Source organism: Vipera berus, assembly GCF_964194415.1.
Source record: "Vipera berus genome assembly, chromosome: 6".
Classification (NCBI taxonomy): domain Eukaryota; kingdom Metazoa; phylum Chordata; class Lepidosauria; order Squamata; family Viperidae; genus Vipera; species Vipera berus.
The window spans coordinates 26,557,727-26,572,637 of record NC_138208.1 but is presented as its reverse complement, the minus strand read 5'-3'; the positions used below and the strand labels follow the sequence as shown (position 1 = coordinate 26,572,637).

Below are 14,911 nucleotides of genomic sequence, written 5' to 3'. Positions count from 1 at the left end.
TAAGAGCCACCTTGCGGCGAGTTGGGCAGCAAACAAGCTTAATAAATAATAAAAAATAAATGATTCGTTTGGGGAAATTATACCAAAATCAACTGTTTATTTAAAAGTTCTTACTTCAGATTGGTGATTTCACTTTCATATTGTACTTTTTGATGATCCAATATAGATTTCATCTCTCTCAAGTCCTCCAGATTTTTTTGCCATTCATTTCTCTGTTTTTCAGTTTTTTTTACTTTTTCAAGCAATTGAGTATAACGTCCCTTCTCATGTTCAATTAGTCGTTCATATCCATGAAATATATTCTGAACTTTCAAGAGACTTACAGAATCTGTTTTGGGGAAAAAACACGTGTTAACATTGTTCATCCAAAATGATATTTGATTAAAAAGAATGACACACACTATCCTCTGCAAAAATACTCAGATGTTTTCCTTAATTGCAACTAAGAAATAATCAATGGCTCAATCACAAAGAAAGAAGCAGGATCCAATTACTTTTTAAAAATACATGGACAAATTTACTTAGCTTTAGGATAAACATACTAAAAATGTGAATTATGATCGCTGGGGGGAATCATGAGCATATTTTGAGGTGGAGTGTCACAAATGTTGGGGGTTGAAAGGAATGGGACATGAAGAACAAAAGGTTTGAAGAGCTCCAACTCCTGCAGAAGGCAAGAAGGAAGTAACTTATGGCTGACAGGGAGATGATCAGGCATTGATAATAGGGTCACCTCACAGCCAGAAAAAAGCAAGCAAAACACCAACTTTATCACCCCTTATAGACCATAGTAGAAACATTATACTTGCTTGGTCACTTCTGCTGTCCCAACGACAGCAGAAGCATAATATAGACCTTCCTCAGAAATCATCATATACTCATTCTCAATTTCACTGAAGAGACACATGCATGAGACATAGGAAGCATCCCCCTCATTCCTTGTTGTTAAGGCTTCTCTTTTTCCACCTCCACTACTCTCCTGGTCTCTCTATCTCGGTAAATAGTCAAACTGAGACTTCTTCAGTTATTCCGGAGGATCACAAAGTTGAGAAAGCCATCTTTTTACAATAGCAAAGGGTGTCCAAATCCTGTTTCAGGAATTCCTTGGAACCCAAGGGCATAGAAAAGCTATCCAAAAAAGTCATAGCATGGTCAATTCCAGAAGATCTGTTAGGTCACCATTCTCAAAATTAGTAAAAGGGCTGGGCCAACCAGATAGCCTAGGATGAAAACAAGCTCCGTATTCTAACTTCCAGAGTTGCTTATCTTCTTTGGGCCATTTTCCTTCTTGTGTAAGCATTTGAATGTGTAAGTATTTGTAATCAATAAAGTATAACTGAGGAAACAATGTGGTTTCACTTTTTTAATATATGTTTTGTATTACAACTTAATGAAAAACACACACACACACACAAATATCTATCCATATTAATAATTTTTGAAACTCAAGCAGAGTATATTAGCTGACTTTGTTCTTTAAGTTAAATTACTTATATTACATTACAGTAATGTAATGATTGTAATTATATCACAACATAATCCTTATATTTATCTACAAAGCAAGGAAAAAGCCAGTAACAGCAAAAGATTTTCTCCAAAACTCATTAGCAAGCTGGCAAACTGGGGCAAATTGGCAACTGGATCACTGTATTTGTGACCTTGTCAGATAATATAACAATATTCTTCCAGGTGAAGTGCTAGTAGTAATGCAGAGAACTGACAATGCCAGAATACCTAACACAAACCCTACTTCCTCCATTTCAAAGGGATTCATTTTTCAGATGTACTACTGATGGTGCTGTCTTTCCTCCAGCAGGACTGAGATTAGGGGTAAGGAATATTATACAGCAGGGGTCTTCAAACTTGGCCCTTTTATGACTTGTGGACTTCAATTCCCAGAATTCCTCAGCCAGGTACCTGGCTGAGGAATTCTGGGAGTTGAAGTCCACAAGTCATAAAAGGGCCAAGTTTGAAGACCCCTGTTATACAGAATAAGTTTCTGTAAAACCTCTCTTGTCAGCCACCAACTAGAGAAAGGGCAAGATACACAAAATTTTATTTGTGCCAGTTGAGGCTTTACAAAATTGTGATCTTAATACAAATTGTTTTGCTTCAGACAAAGCCAAACTTCTTTTGGACCATGTAATTTTGAGGCAAATCTGGCATTTTGTGGAAGTATATCTTGTCAGGGAATTCCAGAATGTTTGTTCTCATATTAATGCCTTCTGGACGTCCCACTGATTAGGACAGCAGCCCTGATTATATTTTTAATACAGACTTAAAAAATAATCAGTTCCCTAATGCTTTGCCTTATTGTCTGCTATATTAATTGCTATTGGGAATTAGTTTCCAAATTACAACATAATCCCACTCATGTTATCCATTAATTTGTTAAAAACGTTCTTAAAGTATAGCTATGTTATCTTTTGTGAGCATGTGTGAACACATACGTACCTCTAAAATTGACTGCAGTGTTTGAAAACATCAATCTTCAGCTCACACTAAATCAAAGCCTGCTCAACTCATGTCCTAAATCAGAATTATTAATGACCTCTTATTAACTAATGTAAGGGACGCGGTGGCTCAGTGGGTTAGGACGCTGAGCTTGTCAATCAGAAGGTTGGCAGTTTGGCGGGTCGAATCCCGAGTGCCGCGTAACAGAGTGAGCACCTGTTACTCGTCTCAGCTTCTGCCAACCTAGTAGTTCGAAAGCACGTAAAAATGAAAGTAGAAAAATAGGGACCACTACTGTGGGAAGGTAACAGCGTTCCATGCGCCTTTGGCATCGTTATGCTGGCCACATGACCACGGAGACGTCCTTGGACAAGCGCTGGCTCTTCGGCTTTGAAACAGAGATGAGCACCGGCCCCTAGAGTTGGAAACAACTAGCACGCATGTGCGGGGGAACCTTTACCTTTACTATTAACTAATGTGGAAAAACACAAAATGTGGTAACTTTTAAAAGCTGGCATGAAGAGATTAAAGATTATTCAATTTTAGAGATGTATGGGAATTGTAAATTCAACTACCAAATATCAAATAATATTTAAATAAGGCATCTGTTCTTAGCATTTTAATACTTTATTATTTAATGACTTTGGATACTACAGATAAGTTCTTGCTTTTGGTTTTAATTAATCTGCTAAAACTGATGAAGATAAATTCAAGTTTTTTAACTAGTTCTTTAAATCTTTTAAAAAGGGGAATCACTATTGACATAATTAGATGGTAGTAAATTATGTGACTAGAAGATATACCTGTAAACCACATAACTCCCCTACTGCTTTTAAAAGAAAAGGAAAACCTACTATTTCCAATATCCTCTTTGATATGGAGATACTCAGTCATCCAAATCATACTTGTCCCAAAGGTGCTTTTTCAAGAGGCAACTGGACTTTCTTGTTTTTATTTTGATAGTTGAAAAATATTTATTTTTGCTTCTGAAAATGCTAATACTCAGTGCAATGGTAGTCTAAATGAACTTTCAAATTCTAAAATAGACTCTACAACACCTATTATTTTCAACCAGTACAGCCAATTGTCACACAGGCTGAGAATGCTGGGATTTTTATTTGATTAGTTGACTCTTTTTCATTATATATCTGGAAGGTGAGACAAAAACCTTGATAAATCTTGATAAAAAGCAGCTATCCAAGAAACACTTATCTATTTTGTATTCATAAGAAAACATTTATGCTTGACAATAACAAATTTGCTCACCTTTACAATCTAAACTAAGTTCTTCTATCAGCACTATAGCTTCCTTGTAAATGGAAGAAAGTGACTCAATATCCTCTGCAGTTGACTCTGAAGATGGAGTTAAGTCATCCAGATCATTAGTAATACTCAATGTTCTATAAAGCTATAAATGAAACAAGTAGAATTAAACATAATTATATTTTAAATCAAAATGTCCTTCATTTCTCTTTTATTAACTTTTAATACTACTAGGAAAATTTTACAAATGGTAATTGGCTTAATTAGATGCCACATCAAATCATGATTTTCAGATAGCTAACAAAATAGTATTTCTAAAATTTTACAAATGTTAATTGGCTTAATTAGATGCCACATCAAATCATGATTTTCAGATAGCTAACAAAATAGTATTTCTAATAAATCCACGTAATATTAACAGTCATAACTACCCCTATATTATAACCAGGAGACATAAACCCATCAATATCTGTCTGCATAAAGGACTATACTTTTAACTGTAAATTATTATTATTTAAATCATTTATACTGAAGTATACAAAGCTATTGTATTGCTTTCTGTGGAAGCTTCCATATTTAAGTTATATTCTTTTGCATTCTAAATTGTGTTTGATGAATCTGCCTTGTCAGTTGCAGAGCTTCCCCAAGGAACCAATTTGTTAAAGCCTCAATGACCTATAGTTCTTTATTTCTACATAATTATTGTCAAAATATGTTCTCTAATTCTATAGCTTGCTCTGATTCCAACTTTTAATTTAAATCTGTGAGCAGCCACATGTAGGGAAATAAACAATTATTCCTGCTTTTTAAAATCTTTCATTTCTTCCCTCAAAATTTTATGCTTCTTCATTCTTTATTAACTGCTTACATTCAATGATATATAAGCACAATAAGATTGCATACAATGCTCAAAAGAATTCTGTCCAAGGCTTAGGAATATAGCAAAGAAAATATGCTACATTCAATCCTGGACCACAGCTAGCAATTTTGGTATCACTATTACAAGAAATCAATAGATGGTATTGACGATGATACCTAAATTTAAAGCAGGAGACATATATGAATATTACATGTTCTGGGGGTACCTATTTTTATCTGAAGACAAGGTGATGGAGACAATATCACTCTGATTGATCAGGGAAGAGAAAGAACTCTCTTTTTAAAAATAATATTTAAGCTGCAACTGTATTCCTTAATTCTGTTCACTTCTGTACTATAATTGTATATTATAATTTTTTTAATCAATTCTGGTATTAATTATATTGCACCTTGGTTTTGTGAATCAGTCTGACAATCTCTGTTACAGATATTTACCAATAAATATTAGGAATGAGGCAGAGATTGTGGTGGAGAGTTTAGAGGGATAAAGTTGGCTTATTTAAAAAAAACTAGTGAAAATTTATTCAAAAGTCTATTTGTAGACTTTTTAGTACTTGTGACAGTGGAGATACAACATCTTACTGATCTTCATTTTGTAGTTAATCAAACTATACATTCCATAGTTTTGGGAAGTACTTGATAAGAATACCGAGAACTCACGATTTATCTGTCTTACCAAAGCATTGCTAAAAATCAAATCTAAATTGACCTACTATGCTTTTCACTTAAAAGCTTTAAAAATATGAGTATAGTTGATGGCAACATTTTGCAAGCTTGTTTTATCCTACCTTATTTTTTCCACTCACAGATTTGGCTGGATATCTGAAAATAAGTATAAAAACTATATTAAGATTTTAATGTATTTTTATCCTGAAATTCTGAAAATGTAGGTCTGCTAATCCTACCTAGACCATCCATTCTGAATCTAATGAGCTTAACAGGGCAGCAGAAGTGCAGCCTAGAGATCTATGAATTTCTATGGATCTTCCCACTATCAAGCAGACTTCCAGCATGATTCCTTTAAGAAACAGTTTGGTCAGTTTCGTCTTTTTAATAATAATAATAATAATAATAATAATAGTAATAATTTAATTTGTATACCGCCCTTCTCCCGAAGGACTCAGGGCGGTGAACAGGGCAATACATAATAAAAAACAAGATACAAAAATTAAAAAGTGATTAAACAACTATGCCCGTAGTAATTAATACATATTAAAAGTTAAAACTAATTATAAAAAAACCCAACCCCATCCCGTCAGACCAGGCCAGCTTGTTCAAAAAAGAAGGTTTTGAGATCACGCCGGAAGGAGCGAAGGTCGGGGGCCATCCGGAGCTCGACCGGTAAGCGGTTCCATAGGTCTGGCGCACCCACAGAGAACGCTCTCCCCCTGGGGGCCACCAATCGGCATTCTTTGATCGGAGGCACCCTGAGGAGGCCCTCTCTGTGGGAGCGCACTGGACGCTTGCAGCTTATGATGATGTGTAGGCTTCCTTTAGGTTCAAAAAGTTGATTTGTAAGTTTGGGAGCATAGCTACTGTACAGTGCCCTCAAGGGTGCATTCTTATATAATTTTAATATGTTTTGGAAGTATCACAGGCCTAATTCCAAATGAGACAGAATTTTACCTTTATTCTTAAAAAAGATACCCATACCTTTCTTCAAGAGATGCTTCACTCAGACTGCTCTCATCTTGTGGCTGATGTAGATTATTAGAAAGCTGTTGACTGACCTTCTGTTTAGAATTCCGCCTTTTATTTTCACTTTTTCTTGTAGCTTTTAAACTGGAGGATTTTTTTCAAAATAATAATAATAATAATTAAACACTATATTTAAAGATAATTTTATTTACAAAAAGTTAAAATATAAAATATAAATATAAAATATAAAAATGAAGACATATAACTAAGAATCAAAGAATGGCAAAAGTTTCTAATCTCTGACCGCATACTGGATTTAGGAATCAAAGTTCTACTGAATAAAGTGTTAATTGTATCAGTGTAATAACATATAGGTGTACGCATCTGGGGAAAATCTGAAATGAAGCCCCAAAGCATCTATCATAATGCTTCTCATTGAATCAAAGGAATTTTGGTCCTCACTTGTGTCTAAACTGAAATACTTCTGTATCAATACATGAATACCATATATAAAATCAAGTTAAGAGTCCTGAAGGGCAGATAACAATTATTATTTCATTATTAGATTTTTACCCCATTTATATACATTTAATACTCAAGGCAGCAAGTATACCTAATATTCCTGCCTCCTATTTTCCCCATAACAGCAACCCTGTGAAGTGGATTAAACTGAGAAAGAATAACTGGCCCACAGTCACCAAACTGACTTTCATGCCTAAAGGAGGCATGGAACTCACAGTCTCCTGGTTTTTAGGCTAGCACTTTAACCATTATAATAGACTGCTCTCTGAGTCAAATGGTGTTATTGATCACACTTGTTCAGGCAATTTTGTTCTCTGCATCCTTAATAACGTGTCCCAAATACTAAAATTGGAATCTATGGTCATCATCACTCTCATCACTTTCTATAAAGAGTGGAAGATTTCTGTCACAAGAGAGCTTTCACTACCAAGGAGAGGAAAAGCCAGAACAGCTACTGCATACAATTACACTTTCAAGTCTTAGGCCCTTCATGTTGAAAATATCTCAAGCAGACACCACCGGTGGAAATTTGAACTAACTGTGATTATGCTAACAAGCAAAATGAGTGCTTTTCATAGTTAGGGAAAAGGAGAATGTATAAAGAAGTTTCTGACAACTCTATAAAAGAAACAGGATGGAATCCTGTCACCCTTCACAAGCTCCTAATCTGATCTCCAATAGAGGTAGTCCTCAATTTACAACAGTTCGTTTAGTGACTGTTATAGAGCCACTGAAAAAAGTGATTGATGACCATTTCTATTTATGACAGTTACAGTGTCTCAGGGCCATGTGATTACTTTTTGCAATCTTCTGACAAGCAAAGTCAATGGGGAAGCCAATTCACTTAACAACCATGTTACTAACTTAACAACTTCAGTGATTCACTTAACAACTGTGGAAAGAAAGGTCATAAAATGGGGCAAAGCTCACTTAACAACTGTATCACTTAGCAGTAGAAATGTTCAGCTCAACTGTCGTCATAAGTCGAGGACAATCTGTACTTAATCAGTTTTAGCTATTCTGATAGCATTAGTAGCTCCCATTAGTAGCTTATCAGTAAAAATATTTTCAATCACACAAAAGGTAAATATTTTGATGCACGATGCTTTCATTTTGGTTACTTTAGTTGTTTATATTTATTTTAAAAATATAAAATATTGCATCTGATTGATCCTGGCTGACTTCAGAAGCTAAGGAGAATAGACCCTAGTTCAGAGGCCCCCAACATTTTGGGCAGCAGGGACCGGTTCCGTGGAGAGAGGTTTTTCCGTCAACCAGAAGGGGTGTGGTTTTGTGTGCTGCCTGCATCTTGTGGATGGGGCTTTGCTTGTTTACGCGGCCTGGTTTCTGGAATCCTGTGGCCTGGTACCGCTCCATGGACCAGGGGTTGGGGACCGCTGCCCTAATTAATGCTTGGATGGCTATATCAAGTTAAAGAAAAAATCCTATAAAGTATCAGTGATAAACTACATTGATAATACTGCAAAGAAAATTGTGTGGAAATAGTGACAGGAATCAAGCCTGTCTTGAAATTGACTTCACCTTTATTCTAATTGTTACTTTAAAATTTGAAGAAAAACTATAATTTAATGATGGATGAAAAACTTTGGAAACAAAAGATCTCAATTTTAGTCACGACACCAGAGAAAGGGCTTGGGACAATATTTTAAGTGAACTTATTTCCTGATCGTAGAACTTTTAAGGCAACTTAGTGTAATAACAATACTTGAGAAAACAATGATTTTAAACAATGACCATCCAGTTAAACTAACAGTCTGTCTTAAGATAACTATCTATGCTTTGCTTATATTTGTAATATTGTCTGTCTTAAGTAGCTGAAAACAACGCAACAAAGTTTCAAAGGAAGTTAGTACATTGCAACAGTGCATAAAAATTAGTCAAGTCAGTTCACATAAGAGAATCAACTTAATGTTATTACTATACTCACCCTAGACAAATTACTTCCTTTTTATCTGCTGGGAAAATACTTTCTGCTGCAATATACTGGATTTCACTTATTGAATGCTTTTGTTCTATTTTCTCATCATTATTCACAGGCAGCTTTTCAGCATTAGCATTTTTTTTTCCTTTGGATTCCAATTCTTTTTTTATTTTTTCCTCTTCAATCTAAAACGGTGATGTTGCAATATTGATTTAAGAACAGCAATAAAAATATCAATAAAAATTATTTGCTCTATTATAGATTTCTGCTTAAGATTTCAGAACAGCTCTAGAAAAGAAAATACTCAACACTGATTGCAAATTAATAATAATTAGTATGGTCTAATCAGAAATAGTGGAAAAATCATATAACTGATAGGCAAAATGCATTAGAAACACACATTTGATTATATACAGAAATTATTTTAAAAAGTGATCAACAATATTGTACTACAGAAACTAAATCAAAGATAGTAATATTTCACACAGAGTGTTAGGCAAGTATGATAAGAAATGGAAAGATCAATTAAGAACCTGTTCAAAAGCCGGTTTCACATTTTGGATCAAATTTATAATTAGTATTAAAGTGGTGCAGTTCGTTAATGAAGTTGCACCTATGTAAACTGAGCTATTTGAGTCTTTGTTATGACAGTATTATACTTCAATTTCTGAATGTTCTTAAAATAAAAAGAAAATGCATGAAAAAGGTGTAATTTCTTCCCACATTCACATTAGCGTTGTTATGTGAAGCCAACACATAAAGGCTTTTTTATATAGTGCTGGAGAGCTGAAATAAACAGAATGGCTGAAATGCAAGAAAGATGAAAGAATGAAAAGCAGCAGGCACTTCTCTACCTCTTTTTGCAGTTGGGTCTTTTCTTTCTCCAAAGCGAGGAAAGCTGAATGCAGTATTCCTACCTGATTTTTAAATCTTGCAACATCACCTTCTAATTCTTCATCCAGACGTTTTTTGGATACTTGAGGACATACTTGTTTATGATTCGTCACTTTATTTCCGATTTCAATATCAGTACCTTTACAACTATTGATACTGTTATTAAAATGGTATTCAGTTTCTTCACCTGGATTTTTTGTTACACTAATATGTTTAAGTAACTTGTTGGAGGCAATTGGTTGATTAGCATCTATAGTTTTATCTTTGGTAATGTCCTCATGACTTTGCAATGAATATTCAAGACATTTTTTTGCAGCTTTAGTTTCACCTACATTTGCTTGCAGTTGTATAATTGTATTGTTACTCTTTTCTTCACTGTTTACTTTTGTTCCTTTTGCATTATTAGATAATGAGTTCCTATTTGTGTTCCAGTCATCAGTATTTAATTCCCTTTCTGCAATGACAGATCTTACATCTTTAATGTCACCCTTTCCTTGAATATCCATTTTTATGTTTTGTAGATGAAGTGATGTTTCTTTTATGCCTTCTACTGCACAACAGAAACCATCCTGTGATGTTGCTTTGCTTGGAGTGATACTTGTTTTCTCATAAACTTTAATTTCACCAAACATCTGTTTTAGTTCTGCAGTAATACTCTTAAAATTTGCCTTAACTTCTTTTTTTTCATTTGCAACCCACATTTTTTCATATTTTTCTTCCCAGTGTATTGAATCAAAATGATTGCAGTCATTATGGGCTTCTTCACTATGCATGAGTGCTTCGGTTACATTTTCATCATGAGTATATTCGATTTCAGTCTTGTCACTCTGTTTTTCATGTGTTGATTTTTCTACAGAGCTGGATGTGTTTAACAGGCATTTTTCCTTATGCAAGCAAGTATGGATAGAAAAAAATTAACAAACAAAAACCAATGTGTTAAATTTGTTTTAAATGTCATAAAGGGTTTGATTTTGAGAATATTTTAAGAGTAACAAAAAAATTTGGTTTACAAAATATTTTTTCAATTATATATTTTTATTAAATACACAATTTAAACGTTTGGAAAAGAATTTCATGGCAGCACAGTATAATAATTAAACTTAAAATAGCTTTCCTTTTTTTGTCATGACATATTCATAATTAATTGCTTGTCAATCCTATGCTAGCAGAGTCCCTCTAATTGAGTAGTTGGAAAAAAGCAGAGCCAGATTCTTCACTATCTATTGGAGGTCATAATCTTCAAATCAATAATAAGCATTCTTCACATCTGGTATCCTCTATGGGATAGGAGTGTCCAATAATACGTAGCCTCTTCTCAACTCAGTCAATATCTCACTGATGGCCCTCCCAAACTGAAAACAATCCTGTGCAAATGGTCTAGAAGTGGTACCAATTACTAGAACTTTATGAGTCATCTTTTGCAACTGCAGAACATATCTCTCATAGAAATTTTATTACATTTATATTTAAAAGTTATTTTGATATGACCTATCAGGTACACATTATTATTTCTTGCCAGTGTGTAACAAAACCGCTATCACCAATATGGACCATAAATACCAAGCATAATCATGTGTCATAATCAGCATTACTGATTAAAAGGACCATAATTCTACCAAATCTTTAAATACAGATGCAAATAAAAATTCTATTTTGAGACTGAATAAGGTACAGCACATCTGAAGTGGGGTAGGAAGGTACTCCAGAGAATGGATGACAATTTTTTTTCCAAAGCTGGTATCAAATTAATGTCCATAGTAGTGACCCGATGAAGCAGGAACAATGATTTTCTTTCAATTACCATTCTCAAGTATCAATGCAATAAGTTATTTAAATTTTTGAATTTGGAATTGTTAATTTCTGATTCTAGTCTGGTGTCAAATTGATACCTACGGTACACTTCTTTTAGCAGTGCTGTTATACAGCACAACAAAGCACAACTTAATCTAATATAATTTCATAGTATTTGTAAAAACCTTACAAGGTGCCAATTTCACAATTCTGTTGTTCTGCTGGAAGAGAAATTAGTTCAGTTGAATTGCACAGTTGCAAAGTTACCCAATGGAAACAGCTCCAGAGGAAACTCCTAAATTTAATCTGCAAGCTACAATCTGCCTGGTTTAAGTAGGGTATTTTCAGGTCACGTGACTAACAGGTCCTCTCCAGGAACATCATTATGAATAAAGCTCCCAGAGGTATCTGTTAGCTCAAGAATATGTGTACATGATTAAAAGCAATTCATTGGTTCTAATAGATTCTATAATTTCTAAACAAGTAACAGTTCATCATAATATTTCCTAATTTGAATACACTACAGATGTATAGACGTTCACTCTCAGGATTTTACCAATTCCCCATTGCTAAGGAATCTAAGAATTAAGTCCATGAATTTGGAATATTAAGACTGAGGAAGGCAACCTATCATGCTAGGAAGGAATTTTTAATATTAAAATTGGGTGTGGACAGACAAAGGACAGGAGAGATATATAATCTTATACTTATTTGTATAATAAATTTTATTAAATTTGTTTTTATATAATGAATCATAGATTGGAAAAAACAGATTAGAATAAGAAAATTAAAACTTTGTGCTTTGGTGCCAAGGTATATGTCAGGAAACATGTAAGAAAATAGTATGTCTTGATGGTTTAACGTACAGGGAATCATATAAATGTGAATTAAAGCTCCATAAATTTAATTACTACACAGAAACAGAAAGCCATCCTGGTACCATTTTTGTCCCAAAAGCAGAGCGTTTAGTTTTTCCTTTTGTATATACACCATTGAGTTCCATAATTCACAACTACAAAATAAAAAGTTAATGATACAGGATAAATATTCCTTCATTTCATTTTAATGATAGCTAGCTAGTATTAAATGTGCCTTTAATTTCAGAACTAAATGTTAAAATTTGTTTCAGCCATATAATACAAAGAAATATCAATATGAAAATGAACTTTGCATACTTACCTTGCCTTTACTTTTAAATTCTTTGATGATTTTGTGTTCACTATATTGCTGACCTATAATAAAAATGTTGGATAACATACTTGTAATTATTATAATTTGTTAGTTGCACTGCACTCTGAAAACCTTTACGAGATATGTTTGTCTTAAGATGAGGTTGAATATAGATAATTGTTTCACAGTGAAGGTGAATTTTGAATATTACCAAATAAAAAATTCCAGGCATAGCAAGTGAACCTTGTACATAAAGAATAAAGTTGTACTCAATAGCTTTTATCTGTTAATTTCCTACTCAAATTTGTTTGTTCTATAAAGAAAAGCATAAAATCTAGTACAACTTATTTTTGCCTAATTCTGCTATTCCATGTTGTCCTCATATACCATGAGCATACGGTATATATTTATAAGAAATGAGTAGCTTCTCATATATACAGTGTATTCAGAAAGTTTCAGACCCCCTTCACTTTTGTCAATTTTGTTATACTGCAACCAGATTCTACAGTTGTTGAAATTCATTTTTTACTCATTAAACTCAATACCCCATAATGACAAAGTGAAAACAGAATTTTAGAAATGCCGGTAAATTTATTAAAAAGAAAAAAACCTGAAAGATTACATTGGCATAAGTATTCAGACCCTTTGCAACAACTCTTGATCATTGCTGACATGTTCCTACACCTTGCTTGGAGTCGACCTAAGGTAAATTAAATTGATTGGATATGATTTGGAAAGGCACACACCTCTCTATAGAAGGCCTCCCAGCTGACAAGGCATAGTGTAGCAGAGCAAAAGCCATGAGGTCAAAGGAACTGCCTGTAGAGCTCAGAGTCAGGATTATTGCAAGGCACGGATCTAGGGAAGGCTACAATAAAATTTCTGCTGCACTGAAGATTCCTAAAAGCACAGTGGCCTACATAATTCTCAAATGGAAGAAATTTGGCACAACCAGGACTTTTCTAACAGCTAGTTGCCTGGTCAAACTGAGCAATCATGGGAGAAGGGTCTTGGTAAGAGAGGTGACCAAAGAACCTGATAGTCACTCTGACTGAGCTCCAAAGATCCTGTGTGGAGATGGGACAGAGTTCTAGAAGAACCACCATCACTGCAGCCCTCCACCAATCTGGCTTTATGGAAGAATGGCTAGAATTCTTCAGTGCAAAACACACAAAAATCTGCTTGGAGCTTGCAAAAAAGCACCTGAAGGATTTTCAGACTACAAGGAGCAAAATTCTCTGGTCTGATTAAACCAAGATTGAACTGTTTGGCCTCAATTCTTGACGTTATGTCTGAAAGAAACCAGGCATCGCTCAACTCCTGCCTAATATCATCCCAACAGCGAAGCATGGTGGTGGCAGCATCATACTGTGAGGGTATTTTTCAGCAATAGGGACTGGGAGACTGGTCAGGGTTGAGGGAAAGCTGAATGGAGCAAAGTACAGGGATATCCTCAATGAAAACCTGTTCCACAGCACTCAGGAGCTCAGACTGGGCTGAAGGTTCACTTTTCAACATGACAATGATCCTAGCACATAGCCAAGACAACACAGGAGTAGCTGAGGAACAACTCTGTGAATGTCCTAGAGTGGCCCTGCCAGAGCCCTGGCTTGAACCCTATTGAACATCTCTAGAGGGACCTGAAAATGGCTGTCCACCAACAGTCAGCATCCAACCTGACAGAGCTTGAGAAGAGTACTCAGTGCGGATTAAAAAAAGAATTGAATTTCAACAACTGTGGAATCAAGCTGCAGCATAACAAAATTGACAAAAGTGAAGAGGGTCTGAATACTTTCTGAATACACTGTACTTCTGAATATCATTTTAGGATACTGAAAAATAGATATGTAAAAAGGCAGAAACTACAGTTTCACCAACTTAGTTTCATGTATGTAGCTCCTGATATGCATTTTCAGTCTGAGGTCTTGTAGTTCATTCTATTTGGGTCCATTCTTTTGTACACATAAGGGAATTTAATATGGAGTATTTTAAATATTATTGCAGTTTTTTTCAGTCAAAGTATCTATAACTTAGAATATAATTACAAGCAATTCAAAACCCCAAATTTTGATTTCTCTTATTTCTTAATGGAGCACAAGGTCTGATTTCATTTTTAGACAGCTTCAAGGTTTACATGGTTATCCATTAGGTTTATGCAAAGCAATTCAGATTAATCTTCACAGACAGATTTGTGAATGAAGACAAATGTTGAATCTTCCCATCAAAGGAAAAATGCAATGGAATTTGCTTCGTATTGTTTTAAAACAAAAGTATCCCTGTAACAAGCCAAAGTCAGAAGAATCTTATTCACAAGAATTTTGGGTAAGAAAAACCCAAAGTGGCTTTTTGTGAGAGTAT

The 14,911-nt window shown here is 34.5% G+C and overlaps 1 protein-coding gene across 7 annotated transcripts in view; it reads right to left on the bottom strand.

The window, feature by feature from the left end:
* LOC308670263 (ankyrin repeat domain-containing protein 26-like) overlaps positions 1–14,911 on the bottom strand; it is a 137,341-nt gene that overhangs the window by 81,604 nt on the left and 40,826 nt on the right. For 5 of the 7 annotated variants that reach the window (XM_081331674.1, XM_081331675.1, XM_081331677.1 and 2 more), the window contains 6 exons: positions 12,563–12,615; positions 8,705–8,883; positions 6,250–6,378; positions 5,385–5,418; positions 3,721–3,862; positions 115–328 (listed from right to left, as the gene is read on the bottom strand). In XM_081331674.1, the coding sequence (XP_081187800.1) occupies positions 115–328; positions 3,721–3,862; positions 5,385–5,418; positions 6,250–6,378; positions 8,705–8,883; positions 12,563–12,615 (751 nt within the window). Of the gene's footprint in view, positions 1–114; positions 329–3,720; positions 3,863–5,384; positions 5,419–6,249; positions 6,379–8,704; positions 8,884–9,552; positions 10,280–12,562; positions 12,616–14,911 lie in introns of those variants that run through there. The other 2 variants (XM_081331679.1, XM_081331678.1) reach the window with 2 other exon arrangements.